At 42.6% G+C, this 18,516-nt stretch overlaps 1 protein-coding gene across 2 annotated transcripts in view; it reads right to left on the bottom strand.

Moving 5' to 3' along the window:
- Window positions 1-4,597: 4,597 nt before the first annotated feature.
- WARS2 (tryptophanyl tRNA synthetase 2, mitochondrial) overlaps window positions 4,598-18,516 on the bottom strand; it is a 96,464-nt gene continuing 82,545 nt past the window's right edge. For both annotated transcript variants that reach the window (XM_047084281.1, XM_047084280.1), the window contains 2 exons: window positions 7,812-7,930; window positions 4,598-5,119 (listed from right to left, as the gene is read on the bottom strand). In XM_047084281.1, coding sequence (XP_046940237.1) covers window positions 4,671-5,119; window positions 7,812-7,930 — 568 coding nt within the window. In that variant the 3' untranslated portion in view covers window positions 4,598-4,670. The remainder of the gene's footprint in view (window positions 5,120-7,811; window positions 7,931-18,516) is intronic.

Raw genomic sequence — 18,516 nt, 5'->3', positions numbered from 1 at the left:
TTCCTATGCTATTTTCCAGCTAGCGTCTCTGTGGGTCCTCCTTTAACCTACTGGCATATTATATTTTCCCCTGTGCCTTTCACAAAGGAGGCCCTACGTAAACGTTTGTCACAATGCTGAATTACATATCTGAGGATAAGTCACCGAAGCTCTAAACCAGTTTCCTTCCTGGACAAAGAAGGCAACCCCTGCCTCGCCAGTAGAGCAGAATTATTGGAAGTTAACAGATGAGAACTTTAAATGATTAACAGTAAAGCCTCCAGGTTGTTCTGGCTATGGGGGTACTTGGAAAAGTGACATGGTAGTGATAGGCAATCTGTTTTCAGCTCAACTTCCGGGAAGAATGGACTCTTGCCGGTCGAAGACATTCCAAAAGACCCCTCTGGTTGACAGAGTGAAAAGAGCATGTTGATCACACAGGGAGAACACAGAGGCAATGAGAACAGAGTTGTCACGTGAAAGAGACCAAGAGCCGCCACGTGGCACGGTCACCGCCGTTAAGCTAGGAACACGGGCACACAGCACGTGACGGTGAGAACTGGGGGGAAATAAAGGCTGCAGGAAAAAGCAAACTAGACCCTGCTGGGTGCACACATGAAGAACTTTTGGGGAAGAATTGTAGGAGCACTGAAGCAAGAAGCATAGGAAGGAAGGAGGCAAGGAGGGAGAAGTGAGGGCTAAGGTCAAGGGACACACAGGAGAGGATCACAAGTGCTTGAGAGAAGACTCTAGACTAGTCAGGGAGGGGCGGACCCCTCCCTTGGGCATACTAGTTAAGGGGTATCAGCGAGCTCCTAACTAGGAGATACTAGAGACTAATATGTGTGGGACTTTATGCAAGTTGCTCTTTGTTTACTTACTTGAAAAAGTAGCACTAATAATTCCTATCATATAGCCTGATAGAAATATTAAATGAGATATTGCGTCTAAACACACAAAGTGCCCAGCATAGAGCAAGTGCATGTAATACATGTTAGCTCTTATTACTGAAGTATTGTTTGGGGAACTCAATGGTCTGTCATTCTTAACTCATCCTTTTAACATCTTCATGAATTCTCTAGTTGAAGAACTCTCCAGAGAGAGTCCTGACCTATATGTGTTTGACCTGCTACAAGCAAATTCAGTAAGCTGAATGCTTCACACAGCCTTGTCCAGTAGACATTCTGGTGATGATGGAATATTCTCTATCTGCACTGTCCAGTCCACTAGCCGATAGCCACTGAGGCTGGTGAGCACCCACAGAACACTCTCATGCCTCAGTTTCATCCTTGGTAATATGAAATTGACAATAGTATCACTGTATTGGGATAGAGAATTAAATGAGAGAATACATATCAAGCAGTGGTTCTCCAAGTTTATTGTTCATCAGGATCACCTGGAAGGTTGTTAAAACACAGATTGCTGGGTTCATTCCCCACATTTCTGACTCAGTAGGTCTGGGTAGAGCTAGAGAATCTGTATTCTTTTTTTTAATTTTAATTTCTAATATTTATTCATTTTTGAGAGGAAGAGACATATAGCCTGAGTGGGGGAGGGGCAGAGGGAGAGGGAGACACAGAATCCGAAGCAGGCTCCAGGCTCCAAGCTGTCAGCACAGAGCCCGACGCGGGGCTCAAACCCACGAACTGTGAGATCATGACCTGAGCTGAAGTCAGACGCCAAACCAACTGAGCCACCCAGGCGCCCCCAGAGAATCTGCATTCTTGACAAGTTCCCAGGTGGTGCCCAGGCTGCGGGTCAGGGAACCACACCTGGGAAAGCACTGTGGTAAGACACTTGGCATGGTGCCTGATACATGTGAGAACTCGGGAGTGTTATTTAGTGTTTTAGGATCAGCATCAAGGTTTCTGAAACACAAACAACCCACGCCTCAATAGATCTCTCTAACTCATTTTCTGACATTATTTTCATAAATGTTTGTGAGGCACCTACAAAGGACAAGATACTCCCAATGTATTCCAAGCGACAGTCTGTCAAAGTGGGTTTGAAATGGGGTTTGTCAGTTGCCAGAGCTCCAGAACACCAAGTTACGTGGCCATGATTATTGCTGTCTGAAATACCTTTCATCATTTTAATTCTCCACAAAACATATGGAAAATGACAATTAAAATCACCTCCTGAGGTGAGCCACCGGTTAGACTTCCGATTCTTCATCTCTGTGAAAAGACTGTGCTGAGGCCTGCAAATGGTAGGTGGAAAGGATGTGAGAAGAGATCTAGGTTCTTGTCTTGGCTCATTTTTCTACTTCCTGAGATCACTGGGCACATCTCTCAATCACTATGCGCGTGGATTTTGGACGTGATGAGCCCTCAGGTCACTTTCAAAGACAATAAGAGCAGAACACACCCTCACCCTCGCCTGTGAGGGCTTTGTTCTTTGGAAGTTATCACAAGTCCCCTAGTTTTTCTCCTCAGAGGTTCTTTCCATGGTGCCTTTAGTTCTGTGGATGAAAGGTGTTGTAAGTGGGTTACACACACACACACACACACACACACACACACACACAACATCACACAATTGGTTTGGTAGATCCATCTTTAATTTTGTCATTTTCCAGTATTCATACTACAGTTCCTTTGAAAGGAAAAAAAAAAAAAAAAAGAGCTTTGGAGGAAATATGCCCAAAGAAGTTCTAGGACTATAGATACCCCTTCCAAGAAAAGATCCCAAAAAGGATTTGGACTTGGGGTGGATTCCAGGATGCAGTATCTTGTGTTTTTATATCTGTTCTTCTAAAAGGACCACTCTACTTTTTTCTCTTAAGAAACATGAGTAAGGCGGGTGCCTGGGTGGCTCAGTCAATTAAGCGTCTGACTCTTGATTTCGGCTCAGGTCACGATCTCATGGTTCATGAGTTCGAGCCCTGCATCAGGCTCCAGGCTGACAATGTGAAGCCTGCTTGGGATCCTCTCTCTCCCTCTCTCTTTGCTCCTCCCCTCACTCTGTCTCTCTCTGAAAATAAATAAATAAAACTTAAAAAAAAATATGAGCACAAATTCTTTGCCTAACATACTAGTCTCTTATGTATAAAAGTGACCATTGTACCCACTGGCAAAAAATTTACATGCAATTTTTCTTACAAAATCAATCATTTTAACAGGTCCTGGTGTGGTAAGTCAGGATTGTCATTTCCATATTCAGAAAGTGCAGAGAAGCTAGGTTTTAGGGTGACTGGTTATGATTCAGGCTGAAGTAGAGGTGAGGTGAGAAGCTTCTGGTAACTGGGAAAATCTGATCTGGCAGGCCTCACTATTCTTGTAGTCTGGCAAAATATACTTTGAGGTGTCTCTGCATAAAACATAGGAGACAGGGCTTAGGACTTGCCTTGGGGATTTTGAGCAAATTTAAAGCAGGCGGCCATTGGTTGGGTTACCGATATAAACAGCCTCCATAGCTCAGGTCTTACATTTCGAGTAGTCACCTTCAAAATAAGAATGTTTGGAGTCTCATACGCGTGGCCTCTTTTGGTTCTGTGCTGATGAGAAAAGTACTACTCTTTAAGGAGTGAAGGCTTTTATCTTGCACTTGCTTCTTACTGAGTGATCTTGCACAAGCTAACCCTCACTGTCCTTGGGTGTAAAATGGCACTCCCCCTCATATACTTCCCAGAGGGGTGGTGACACTGAACTAGAGGTGAAGGCAAGGAAGCACGTAGTACAAAAAGAATCCAGGAACTTGCGTTCTTGCACTAGAAATAAATCAAGTTGAAATGCAACCTTCTCAGAAGATTGTATCATGCGTTTCTGAATTAAAACAAAACAAAACAACTTGTTAGGACAGTCAACGCGGTCTCATAGGGAGCAATTTAAGCAGCTTAAATACATTTAGGCAGGCACTATCTTAGTGACAAATGAATCATAATATATATCAACTGAGTTTTTATAAAATCTCAATACAAATTGGCCCAAATGGGATCCTAAGGATTCTAGACTCTATATACTACTTTTTAAAAGGTTTGGGACAGAGAGACACCTGGCTGGCTTAGTTCGGGGAGTGTGTGACTCTTGATCTCCAGGTGATGAGTTTGAGCCCCATGTTGGGCGCTGGGCATAGAGATTACTTAAACAATAACAACAACAACAACAATAACAACATTTCAAAGTGTTGGGACACATAAAGTGGAGCAAGCCTAGTAATACGTACTCTGGAGACACAAATGATACCTCCATTTGCCAAATTGCTGCTCAGCTCAATCACATTTGTGTACCTATTCAGGGTAAGGAATGTGCCTCAAATAATTGAGGGTTCAGATACTTATGCCTGCCTGCCTTCCTTCCTCCCTCCCTCCCTCTCTCCTTCCTCCCTCCCTACTTCCTTCCATCCCTTCCTCCTTCCTTCCCTCCCTTCCTCCTTCCTTCTCTCCCTTCCTCCTTCCTGCCCTCCCTCCTCCCTCCCTTCTTCCCTCCTTTCTCCCTTCCTCCCTCCCTCCCTCCTTCCTCCTTCCCTCCTTCTTCCCCCACTCCCTCCTTCCTTTAGCCACAGCATTTTGCTGATGATTTAGAATACTGCTCTATTTGAAGGCTACAAATCATTATTTATCAAATGAAGCAAATAATCATGGGTATCAAATTAAACATCCCCAAGCCACAATTTTTCGTTTGTGAGGAAAGCTGCCTTTATTGGAGTGCACAGACCACAAGGCATAAACGCCTTTCTGGGATTGAAGCTTCCTACAGAAACCCTACCAATTTCTTCACATCCTGGCACACGGGGTGTGCCAATTCTTTGGCTTTTGCTGACCCGACCTGTAAAACCTTCTCTAAGTGGCCCCTGTCCATCTTCAGTTTTTCAATTTCCCTCTTAATTGGCGCAAATTTCTCAATCACAGCGTCGGCCACCAGCAGCTTGTAGCGGGCCGTGTCCATGCCGGCGCCGCGGCGGAGCGCTTCCTCCACGGGGAGGCGGGTCACGGCCGCGTGGATGGCCACAAGGTTGGAGACCCCCGGCCGGCGGGCCGGCTCGTAGGTCACCTCCGACGTGAAGTCTGTCACAGCCTTGCGGAATTTCCGCACGATCTCCTCCGCGCTGTCCGTTATTCTGACGGTGGCCAGTTTATCAGGGTCCGATTTGGACATTTTGGCCAAAGGATCACGGAGGGATTTGACCTTCTTCATCGATGCTGGGGGAAAACGCCAACGCACACACACCGAAACCAAAACCAGAAGACAACACCAAAATCAGAAAACATCACCAGGAATGTCAGTGTCTAGATCTTAAAACGTGCAGAGAATACCAAATGACGTTGTTATTATTATTATTAGTAGTAGTATGGTTGACACACAGTCGTACACCAACTCTGTCGTACAACGTAGTGATTTGACAAATCCAGACATTATGCCATGTTCACCGCAAGTATAACTACCGCCTGTCCCCTCCAATGCTATTACCCCATCTACCCCATCTAACCCTCCAATGCTATTACCCCATTCCTTACGCTGTGCCTTTTGTTCCCCCGACTCCTTCATTCCATAACTACAAGCCTGTACCTCCCTCTCCCCTTCACCCCTTTGGCCCAAACCCCCTTCCCCTCAGGGAATCATCAGTTTGTTCTCTGTACTCATAGGCCTGATTCTGCTTTTTGTTGACTCTTTTAAGATTCCACTTATGAGTGCAATCATGTGGTAGTTGTCTTCCTCAGTCTGACTTACTTCACTTAGCATAATACTGTCTAGGTCCACCCAGCCTGTCTCAAATGGCATGATCTCATCCTTCTTTATAGTCGAGCAGTACTCCATTGTGTATATATACACCACATCCCCCTTTTCCATCACCTGTTGACAGACACTTAGGTTGTTGCTTCCTTATCTTGGCTATAAATAAAATAATGCTGCGATAAACATAGGGGTGCATATATCTTTTTGAATCAGTGTTTTCCTTTTCTTTGGGTAAATACCCAACAGTAAAATTATCAGATCATACGGTAGTTCTATTTTTAATTTTTTGAGGAACCTCCACACTGTTTTCCACAGTGCCCGCACCAGTTTGCATCCCACCGATCGTGCATGAGGGTTCCTTTTTCTCCACATCCTCGCCAACACTTGTTATTTCTTGCCAAATGACTTTGTTATTTTTATCTGATTATATAAATACCAAATACTCATAGTGAAAAATTCAAGCCATTTATATAAGCATGAAAATAAAGATTACCTGTAATATGTAATAATACTGTTAACATTTTGTTGATCATATTTTCATGCATCTCTTAATGCATATATACTCATAAAATGTATAATTGTACACAAATGAAAATATATCAATCATACTTAGCTGTGCCTACCTTTTTAAAAAGTCTGATCTATTTCTTTCCTTCTCTCTTTCCCTATTAGCTAATCACTCTCTGCCCTTTACAACCACTGCCCTTCCTGCCCCCAACAAATTTTAACAATCTGTGGCAATGCTTTCATTTCTTTATCCACAGTTATATAAGTATATCCCAACGCGTGTGCGTGCACGTGCGCGCGCACACACACACACACACACACACAGAAGTGACTCACTGCTCTGATAGAATCAAGATGTTAAGCTGTGCTTTATAAACCAGTGTTTTTAATAATTGCCTATTTTATGGCTATTACAGAAACATATCAAGTTGAAATAGGAAAAACAATAATAGGCAAAAGCATTAAAATATTACTTATTGCTAAACGAAGGTTTCAGTGCATGGAAGGCCCGGTTTTTATTTGTGCGAACTGTTGCAATAGCTTAGAAATTTATACCTGCCTTTTGCTTCTGATCAGATACTGGGCCCACGTAAATGCAGTCAGTTGAATAAACGCTCAGTTTAATTGGGCTCAGTGATCTCTGCCCTTGCCACAAATCTGCATCGCTACTGAAATATTGATAGAGATTCACAGCTTCTTTCCTCGAGAAGATTCCAGACCAGTACTACCTCACAAGCTGCAGGTGCCGTGTCAGATCCACTGGGTGGACGGTACATTCTGTCGATGTCGTGCATTTAGGAAGGGAGAGTGTGAGAACGATCAGTGCCCTCTTGTTTTATCTAGCTGATGACTCAGCAGTTCTCAGTCTTCTGACTGTTCTCTTGTGAGCAGGGAAGGCAAGGTCGACTGGCTTTGAAATCAGAAGAGTTTTCAGAACCTGGGGTCTGCTCCAGATTCTGTGTCTCCCTCTCTCTCTGCCCCTCCCCCGCTTGCACTCTGTCTCTCTCTCTCTCAAAAATAAATACACATTAAAAAAAAAAAAAGAAATCAGAAGAGCTTTGCCACCAACTTGATATATGACTTGGATGCAAAATTAGCTTTGCCAACCATTAGTATCCCCATCCATAAACCAGGGAAGTATGTGTGTGCATATATATATGTAATTCATTATAAAGTATTAAATATATAAAATATTAATATACGATATATTAATAATACAATATTAACACATTGATTTATTAATATGTTTTCAATATACATATAAAATAATTTACCAAATATATATAATTGGTAAATTATATAATCCTTCTTAATAAAAATGATTATTTTCCATTTTAAGTCTTTCTCATACTCTGAAAATATTATATAATTTACCAAATATATATATATACGTATTATATAATTTAATGAATTTGATTATTTTTCATTTTTAGCCTTTTCCATACTTTTCAAACTTTTTTAGTTATTTTATCCAATAATCTAACAAGGTCTACCACAGTACAGAGAAAGATGGGGATTCTAGTTACAAATCCTGAAGCCTGTCCACAAGAAAGCCGAGTTTAGCCCCGGAGAAATCCCAAGCCTTGGTCCATTATCCAGTCCTGTCTTGGAAACATGGCCTGATTTAACAGTCATATGTGTGTTACTTACTTAGGATAGATTTGGGCACCGGGAAGAACTCCCCATACTTCTTGTTAAACCCTTGTGCTAGATCCTGAACTAGCTCCATGTGCTGGACTTGATCCTCCCCGACAGGAACGTGTGTGGACCTTTAATAAAAGACAGACAGAAACACTCAGCAAGGCTCCTGCTTATACTGAGATGATATTGCAAGCAGCTGCCTTTCCTGTGCCTACTTCACTGTTGGTGTTCAACAAATGTTCACCAACTACAGAGGGAATATTGAGGCCCAAGTCTTTATCTACGTATCAGACAAATGCCAAAGAGACATTTGTCAACTCTAGTTCTGTTTCTCCCATAGCAGAAGAATACAGCCATCAACACCAGTGTGACAGGATCTTGCTGGGAGGGAGGAATGGTATCTTAAATAGCATATGCTCTAAGCATAATTGTATTTTAAAACCACTCCTGTTCCCTCGCCCAGTCAGCACATATTACCCTAGCCCTGGCCAGATGCTTTTTACTCCAGAGCTTGCGCTCACACTTGAAAGCCGCTCCAATCCACTCTTCAAATCAAAGATGGCAGAAAGCTCTTCCGGCAAGGGTTTTTCCTCCCTGTCATACAGGGAGTAACTCAAGATCTTTTTGGAATATGCTCCTTCGTTTTTCAGTGAATTGCAATCACAGCACAATTAATATGCTGCAGGGAACTTGAAATAAATGAACAAATCTATCATTACAATGCAGACAGATCTTGAAAACAATGTTGAATGAAGAAACCAAGTCGCAGAAGACACGTAGAGTACACGGACGTGCAGATCTTAAAGTACTGTCTATTGTTTACAGCTGCATATGTAAGTAGGATGACACAAGGAAGCGGCCCCCACCCCTGCACAAAGCCATGACTGTAGCTGCCCCCAGAGGAGGAGGGAAGGGCAGTGGGTCTGGGGAAAAGCAAAAAGGAGACCTGAATTGTATCCTGCAATATTTTATTTTATTTTATTTTATTTTATTTTATTTTATTTTATTTTATTTTATTTTATTTTATTTTATTTTATTAAAAAATAGAGATGTGAGACAAAGATGTCAGAATATAGGAGCTTCACTAATGGTTATTTTAATCCCATATATAACATTTGCAGTGTTGGATCATGATGCAGCATGTCAAACAAGGGAACAATGAGCCATTACAGAGAAGTCTTGATGGGGAAAACTCTCTCCGGAAGCATTACTAGGGAAAGAGACAGGAGATTTTAAGTCTTTATTTATTTATTTATTTATTTATTTATCTGTTTTTAAATGTTTACTTGTTTGAGAGAGAGACAGGAATTGAGCAGGGGAAGGGCAGAAAGAGAGGGAGACACAGAATCCGAAGCTGACTCCAGGCTCTGAGCTGCCTGCACAGAGCCCAACGCGCGGCTCGACCCCACGAACCGTAAGATCATGACCTGAGCTGAAGTGGGACGCTTAACCGACTAAGCCACCGAGGCACCCCATAGGAGATTTTAAGTCTTTAATGCTTGGCTGGGGAGTTTACGTTTGATAATATAGATAATAAAGTGCTGTTGTTTCTTGATCAAAACAGTTTCATGTTCTTCCTGTGAAAACAGCTGCCTGAAAGTGAATTTGGATATTTACACGATAATTGTACATTTTGAGTGGGAAAATAACAACTTTTTAAAACAGCCTCAGAAGAGGAAAACTATTCTACTTTGTTATAGAGAGGAAAATCTCCTATCCCTGTGGTTAAGCAGTGGTCCTTAAAAAACTGGCAGAGATCTTATGTTTCCCTTGTGAATTACTGCCCACAGGCTACTTACTGGTCTACTTCACAAAGCTGTCCAGAGCATGAGCAAACAAAGCGTACAGACTGGCTACTTTAATATAGTAAAACACTGGAGAACATTTTGAAAAAATCTGAAATATCCCTCATTTTGCAATCATTTTTATTTTTGCCAATTACTTTCTAGTCTTTGTTCTTGTCTCTATGGATGCATATTTTTACATAATTGCAGTATAATATGCATACCATCTTTCATGTTAACATAATGGGTATTTCCCATGTTTCTATGTGGTCTTCATTAATAAAATTTTTTAATAGCTGCATAAGAACATTCCTGTGCTAGGGCACTTGGGTGGCTCAGTCAGCTAAGCATCTGACTTTGGCCTAGGTCATGATCTCACAGATTGTGAGTTCCAGCCCCGTGTTGGGCTCTGTGCTGACAGCTCAGAGCCTGAAGCCTGCTTCGGATTGTGTCTCCCTCTCTCTTTGCCCCTCCCCTACTCGCACTCTTTCTCTCAACAATAAATAAACATTAAAAAAAAAAAAAAAAGACCATTCCTGTGCTATAGTTACAGAACCGTAAAGAATTTACATGATTTTGTAGCAGATTCTTTTGAATATTCATATAGTGGGAAATTTTGATTCGAGTGAAAAAAATAATCTTTTACAATAACCCAAAAGTCCTGTGGAGGTAAATCTGGTGAATGTATGTTTAGTACTTTCTGGTCAATAACAAGGTATGATTGTCAGCTAATGAAACTAATATTTGTTTCTGTCATAAAATAACGCAGAGTATATTTCCAAAATGAATGCTGATAAATGTTTTGAAGTTTAGAGTAAGTATAGGTTTGAAAGCAACTCTGACACTTCTTTTGCATGGAAGTAATATATTTTATTTATTTAAAAAAAATCTCTGAATATTAGTTGTTTTCATACAGCCCCTCAAATACCCATGCAGTTGCCCTGTGTGCATGTGTGCATGTTTGTGTGCATGTGTGTGTGTGTGGGTGGGGTGGGGTGGGAATGCAATATGGCCCTCAGAGCTCAGGCTCTGAGCTTCAAATCCTGACTCTGCCACTCTCGTTTTGTGTGACTTTGGGTAAATCATAGAATTCCTACCATAGGCAACTTTCTCACTATAAATGGGAGTAATAATATTTACCCCATACTATTGTGGAGGTGCAATGAGACAACGTGTGCTTAGTGGAGTTGCCTGAAGTCTGTAAGCCTTCAGACACCGGTAGCTATGTAGGGAATAATTCTAAAATGGTACTACACTGTATTTCAGAAGGATGCTCACGAACATCGCCTATGCAGCCAGAAGTTCGCCCGTGACCTGACTCTCATTCCAACTTCTCTCTAGCTTGGCCCCAAAGAGGGGACGTTTGTAAGGGGAAAAAAGCCCAGGGTCATCTGTTTGGCAAAGCGGATAATCAAGACCTGATGAATATTTATTTATGTATGTATAAATTTTCACAGGGGAGGAAAGAAGAAACAGAATCAACAGAGAGCAATGTGTGGCTTATTTCCTCTCCCTTTTGTCCCTTAAGTGTTGATATTTCTAAAAACATCATCTTGGCTCACAGGTTCTCTCTCATCTCTAGAGAGCTCATCAGCTTTCCCCTGGGGATCTACACGTCCCTTCTCCTCTGATGATTCTGGGGCTATGCCTCTAGCTCTGCTGTGTCTCTGAAGGCTTAGGACTATATCTCTGCCTTCCTGCTAGACGTTGGCACTGACTATCCCACATTTACTCCCCAACTCAACATCGGAGAGCCAACATTGCAGGTCGGCACTATATTCCAAGAGAACCTATGTCAATTTCGTATTAAAATACCCATAAAGGCAAAGAAACTATAAATAACTTAAAACTAGCAGCAAGAGTTACACCTGAAGACGGAATTTGAGAAGACTTTTCATGAACTGTGAGGATCAACAGAAGCAGTGAAAAGAGCGACTGGTGGAGCTGGTGGCCATGTAGGGTCAGAGCGAGAGCCCCCATTGCCGGAAACCCATCCCCCGCGGGATGGGGGCAGACACCCCTCTGCTGCCGCCAGGGCGGCCCTTGTCTCATCAGCCTGACTCTTTAGACACTCAGTCACGACAAGAGGAAGTAACCAGACAAGCAGCGGAGGCGGCAGGAGCAGGTCAGGGTGCATTGTATCCTCGCAAGAATGGGACGAGAGCTCCGTGAGGGCAGGGCCTTGTTTGTCTTGGCCACTGCCGGACCCAGGACACAGAACACATCCCGGCCAGCGAAGGACGGCACTCAGGTTACAGGTGTTGAATGAAAAAGGGAAGTGCAGAAGGTGAGACACTGAAGCAGAAAGCGACATGGGAGCAGTGTAACCTGGTGAAGGCTCTTTTGCATGTAATGCCTCTGTTCAGAGAGTGAAAGAGCCAGACAGGTGGTAGGAGAAAGCTCTCTCTCAGGCCAGCGGTACCAACCTAGCTGACTGGCATGTGCAATCGGACACACTGTCCTGCCCTCCTGTTGAATTCTGGGCAGGGAATTCAACTAGCGGCCAGGGAGGCAGAAGATGGACACAAGGGCCTTTCGTAGACTGGCAGACCTTATTTGAAAGGTTCCCTTGTTCCAATATGGATTTAAAACACCCGGCCCATAAAATTCAGACAGACAAGTAAAAGAGCCCAATATGGGACCGTGAAAAGTACTGTGGAACAAGGGAAGGGGGACTTTACCCTTTAGATCCTGAGGAAGATCAGACATTTGAAAGCGAGCTTTTACAAGAAACAGATAGTTTTGCATTTTAAAGAACACTGCTTGGGACGCCTGGGTGGCGTTGCTTGGTTAAGGGTTCAACTCTGTATTTCAGCTCAAGTCATGATCTCAAGGTCCGTGAGATTGAGCCCCACGTCGGGCTCCATGGTAACAGTGTGGAGCCTGCCTGGGATTCTCTATCTCCCTCTCTCTCTACCCCTCCACCAATTATGTGCTCACTCACTCTCTCTCAAAAATAAATAAATAAACATAAAAAAAAAAAAAAGAAAACTGCTTGGTTCCCTCGATGGGATTCAAAAAGGCATCACTGGGGCGCCTGGGTGGCACAGTCGGTTAAGCGTCCGACTTCAGCCAGGTCACGATCTCGCGTTCCGTGAGTTCGAGCCCCGTGTCGGGCTCTGGGCTGATGGCTCAGAGCCTGGAGCCTGTTTCCGATTCTGTGTCTCCCTCTCTCTCTGCCCCTCCCCCGTTCATGCTCTGTCTCTCTGTCCCAAAAATAAATAAACGTTGAAAAAAAAAAATTAAAAAAAAAAAAAAAAGGCATCACTGCCACAAGATAAAAGCAGGACCACGAAACGGAGAACATAGGTGGTGACAGAAAACCGATCAAATGAAAAGAAGTGAATTCATGAAATAAAGAAAACCAAACACAAAACAGAAGAGTCAGGAGCAGTAAGGAGTGAAATCCCACGAACAGGTCGTATCAGTGACCTGGGTGAGCGTGTGAGGCTCTTCCAGAATTTGGGAATGTTCCTCCCTTAGCTGCCTCAGCCTGGCTCCTTTATTTCAGGTCTCAGCCTACATATCACCTCCTCAGAGAAGCCTTCCCCAACCATACTCTCCAATGTTGATTTCTCCCTCTTGTTCTTTTCCACATATCCTATTTATTTTCTTTATAGTATTAATCCTAATCTAATTATGTTCTTTCATTTGTTTATTTAATTGTATATTGTTTTCTCTCTGGCTGAAAAATAAGCTTTTAGAAAGCTTGTTTGTCTTTTTTTTGAATCTATTTCCAGTACCTACAGGAGTTGTCTGACATATTTGAGGAGCTCAACAAATATTTGTTAAGTAAGTAATGGCTTCTCGGCCTTTTGGTTAAGATCAAGTGACAATATTTGTTGAATAAATGAACGATGTTAAGAGGAGGGCACTGTGACCTATATAGATTTATACCAAGCGAAAAATCATAGTAAGATCGGTGCATCATCAGTATAAGATAAGAGCACAGAGTCAGAAGTCAGACTATCTGAGTTCATATCCCAGCTCCACCAGCTACTAGGTGAGTTACCATAGCCAAGCTTCCTACTTTTCTGTAAATTGGGTGTCATAATGGTGCTTATTACCTCATAAGATTATCTCAAGGATTAAAGGAGATAAGCAAGCATAATACTGGACAGTAGAGCTCAATAAACACTAGCTGTTGATATAATAGATATTCATTAATATCTGACATGATGAAGTATGAAATGGTAAAAGACTGATACTATCAGGGACCTTGATGAGAGGTACATTGTGACTTTTTTCAAGCCAGGATCACTTTCCTTTTTTGCCAGGTGATTTATACCACAAACATAAATACCAGCATATAATCCCAGAGACAGTCACAGACCTGGGCAGCGATCCTGATACATATAGAAAACAAATTTGATGGTTCACATATCTGATTAGGCAATCCCCAGGTATAAATAGCATGTTATAGGAATTCTGAGAACCCCTTTAATTTAAGCAAAAACAGAGACAGAATAACGAACGGACAGGCAAAGCACAGGGACCGTGACGATGGATCAGGAAGTGGTTTCTCTTTGTCTAAGGTCAGTAAATGAATTTAGGAAGTTCTACAAAATGGTTGCTTGGCTTTGTCCATTGTTCTCTTCCACACAGAAAGTCACTGGCTTCCTAAGTGGTAAAACCAAACATGTTCCTTTTTAGGTTTCCTTCCGTGCCCATAAGCCCGCATGCGTGCCTCTCGGAGGTAAACACACACAACACCCCCCTCCTACGTTTCTCTTCTTTGACTGGACTTTGGTTCTTCTGTCTTGTGATTCTAGTCAGGCTGACGCGCAGAGGTCACTTTGACTCCCCCAAACCAAATTAGCCAACAGGGCAGGTTAAAAAGCAATTACAGTAGCCCATAGGAAATCACAATGGACTGCAGCTAACATAGAAAAAGCAATTACCATAATCAATACACTTTAGGCACATCAAAATGAATATTTCCACATGTCAAAATGGTTCCAGATCCACAAAGCAACCAACCTAAACAGAAAACACATTTAGTTTTCATAATGACTCTGCATGCCTCTTGGCTTTCTGTGAGATCCGTGACTCTTTTCTTACAATTCTGTGAGGTTGTGCTGTTTTGAAAAAAGGATTAAAAAGTTTTAATTTTTTTCACCTGGTCCTATTGCCCTGCTTGGCTTTTTCCTCTGATTTTAGTTTGTTTGTTTCTAGTCTTTTCTCCCTCTGCTCCTACTGCTCTCCTCACCTCCTATAATTTATCTTGGCCCTTACTTCTCATTCATTGGGTTCACACTTCACATTAATTCAGCCTGTCTTTGATTCTGCTCACTTATGGGCCTTATTCTCTTCATATTTTCAACCTCTGTCCTCATCATCAGATAATTTAGAGCTGCTCTTTTAAAATTTATGCCCTATATAATGATATCCATATTAATATGTCTTCTTTTTTTCCCCAGTTTTTTTTCCCTTCTCTTCCTTCCTCCCTCCCTCCCTTCCTTCCGTCCTTCCTTCCTCTCTCTCTCTCTTTTTTTTTTAACTCATCCTGATTGTGCTTCCTTCGATACAACAGAAAACAAAAGCCTTTCATAATTTTGATTGTTATAACTTCTGTCACATAATAATGTGTCTGATCTTCTTCTCTGGTGACTAACTCATGTTTTTTCCTTTTGTTCGGTTCCTAGTTGTATCCACATTTATTCGGGATCCACCCCACCCTCCAGCAAAATTAGTGTCCAGATGAATAATCATTGCCTACATATATCTGCTCACAGAATTTTGTCCTCCTCTCTTTCTTTCCTACTTTGGTTATGTTGGTGAGTTTTCAGTGATGTTGCCTCTAACCAGCCTGGGTGGGGTGGAGTTTGGTGCTGTTTTTCCTTTTGCAAAGGACGAATTCACCATCACTGGCTGCTTGTTGGATATGCTGTAATGATGTCTAATTCAGGGATTCTTTCCCGACTTCGGGACTATGATGTGCATGGCCTGGTGCTGGGTCTTGTGAGAGATACAATGAAGATTTTTACCTCTAGTGAAGTTGAGGAGAGAAAACACCACGTGAAGTTATAAATTCCTCTGGCTAGTCCACTTTCAGTATTCCCAGTCTCCATGGATGGCGACACCATCCATCTAGCCGCATGAGTCAGAAATGTGGGGTCACCGAGACCCCCTTCTCATACCCACCACTCCATTGGGAAGCGCTATCCCTCTTTCCTCCCCAAATCTCTTACATTTGCCTACTCTCTTCATCTTTACCGACACCATCACGGTCCAGACAGACTAGTGAAAGAGCCCCGAACAGACTGTCCCAGCCGCTCTTGGCCCCTGCAACTCACTCTCTGTACTTCCATCAGTTGACTTTTAAAAGTATACATCAGATCATCTCACGCTGTCCTGAAAATCACAAAGAGCTTCCTGTTGCTTTCAAGGAGAGTGTCCTGGGTTATCTGTTGACATCTCAGCCCCACCCTCTCCCTTCTAGGCAATTTCTCTATTTCCAGGGGCTAGCAGCCTGCAAGCCACATTTCCAGAGGCTTCTGGTTTACCGCAGGCACTTGCCGCAGAGCTGGAAAGTGAAAGACCAAGAGGAGACACTACTGCTTGGCAGTTGTGGGTGAGGATGTGGCCGGCAGCTTTCAGGATGTCATACAAATTGGGGGCAGACCGGCCTCGTAGAGAAAGGATGTAGTTCAACAGCCAGAAGTCTCCAAAGCAGTTTCAGGAACTGATTATCTCCACTGTCCTCAATGGCAGTGGTCGGATTCTGATTCTCAGACATTAGGGCTGACTACGCTCTTCTCTGGAATATTACCAAGGGTGACGTTTCTGACCAGTCATCAGACTCTGTATACTCTGTTCCTGGCGGGTCTTGGTTCTGTTGACTCACAGTTCCTGAGGCCTCTGTTTCCCCATTTTCCTATGTCGTGTCAGCTTTTGCTTTCACTATCTTCTTAGCCTCTTCCTGTATTTCTCTGTTTGCATTCTTGAGAGAGAGAAACCGATTGGCCCAGGTAACCACTGTCATCTCTATCCGAGCAGGCTTCGTGGCACCGCTCTAAAATTTCACTTCTTTATCTGTAAAACGGGGATAATATCACTTACCTACCTTACAGAGCTGTCCCAAACTCTGAATAGATGACAGGTGTGCTGTGGCTAGTACAGTGACTGCCAAATAATGCCCCCCTCATGTTGATTCCTTCTTTCCCTCTGCCTCACGTCCATGCATGGTGCCTCTCTCTGGGTTAGCAGCAGTACAAGTACTTAACATGTATTTGCTGTATGTTCATTACAACTGTGTGTGTGTGTGTGTGGAGACAGAAAGACAGAAAGTGAGAGAGAAACATTTACTCAACAGATAGCTAGTTATTTGAAATTGGATATTCAGAAAAATAATGCAGATGCAAAATAATACTATGAGCAAATGCTACTTTTGGGTATTTTGTCTCTCTTCAAATATCCACTATTTTAATATTTTTAATCTTTATTTTTGAGATGGAGAGAGAGAGAGAGAGACAGAATGCAAATAGGGGAGGAACAGAGAGAGAGAGAGAGAGAGAGAGAGAGAGAGAGACACCGAATCCGAAGCAGGCTCCAGGCTCCGAGCTGTCAGCACAGAGCCCGACGCGGGGCTCGAACTCATGAACCAAACCATGAGTTCATGACTTGAGCCGAAGTCGGACGCTCAACCAACTGAGCCACCCAGGTGCCCCTGGATCAGAAGTCAAAAAAGGAATATTTATAAATAGTATGATAACTTCTTTGCTTCCAGGGAGTGGGCTGGAGGGTAGCTGAGGCTAGAAAGATATTATTTATCCTTGGAAGCATTAACTAACTATGAGAACCTGCTAGTGTCAGGGCAAAGTGAGGCAGGAAGCTACTGAAAGTTCTTCAAGTATACCAGCCACATCTGAAATACTTATTGTTTTCTGTAAGCGAAGAAGACATCCACAAGCTTAGGCAGAATATGTGTCAGATTTGGGGACCTTGGGCTACTTTTGCCAATGTCAGCCTTTTAAAATGTTGCTTGTACTTTTAAAACGTGTGTAGTGAGCATATAGTAGGTGATGTCAACTCACACATCATTTGTTTAATAACCCCTGAGCTATGTCCCATTGGCCCACTTTATAGATGAAAGAAACTGCAGGATTTTATCAGCCTGCCAATTGTCTTTTGGGCAACTGGTAAAAATAAATTTGTCATCACTTCAGTATATATGACCTTGTATTGTCCTAGTTACTTATGTGATGATCTTGCCCCCTAATATAACTGTTGACTCCTTAAGGAGGGTCAGCACAGGCCTCAGGAGGCCATAATCATGCTCTGATGCTTCCCTGTCCATTGACAGGCTGTGCAGCTTTGGATAAACTGCTCAACCTCACTGGGCTGTATCTGTAAAGCTAGGAAAATGAAAGAGAGCCCTGAAAAGTTCCCTCCCTCTCTGTGCTCCCTGGTATCACAAAGGAGGCAGTCACTTTTGTTCAAGTTTATTCTTTTTTCACAGCCCTGAGCTTAGAGGACTTTTACATTGTAGTTCTTGAACTGTTAAGGAAATCAACTGGCTCGATATTCTGGTGCCAAAAAATCTCAGCCTTTGCTTCTATACAGAAGACCCCCTGGGAAGTGAAATTTCACCATGAGTTTATAATCCTTAAAGACAATCATCACTAGTTATGACCAACTGACAGATCCCAGGCACAGCACTTCCTGGCCCATATTTCATGTTAATCCCTTAATAATCCTGTGCATAATAATCATGATTCCCATTTTACAGGTGAGAAAACATGCCACTTTGCCGGAAGATATGTTAGATCTTTATTAGACTTTCATTTTGCTACTCCTGGAGAAAAGTGTTCTGGATTTTCCAGGCTAAGTCAAAAGTTTACTATAAGTAGTAAATGCTGTTGGGAATCCAGCATTCAAGTTAATACAACAAACAACACACAATCCTTATGTGTACGTTTTAAATGGAG

This window comes from Lynx rufus, unplaced genomic scaffold (assembly GCF_022079265.1).
Source record: "Lynx rufus isolate CCGP_SWC_20201006 ecotype Redwood Valley unplaced genomic scaffold, mLynRuf1.p SCAF_2, whole genome shotgun sequence".
NCBI classification, from domain to species: Eukaryota; Metazoa; Chordata; class Mammalia; order Carnivora; family Felidae; genus Lynx; species Lynx rufus.
The sequence above is the reverse complement of the archived record's forward strand: the minus strand, read 5'-3'. Positions and strand labels throughout refer to the sequence as shown.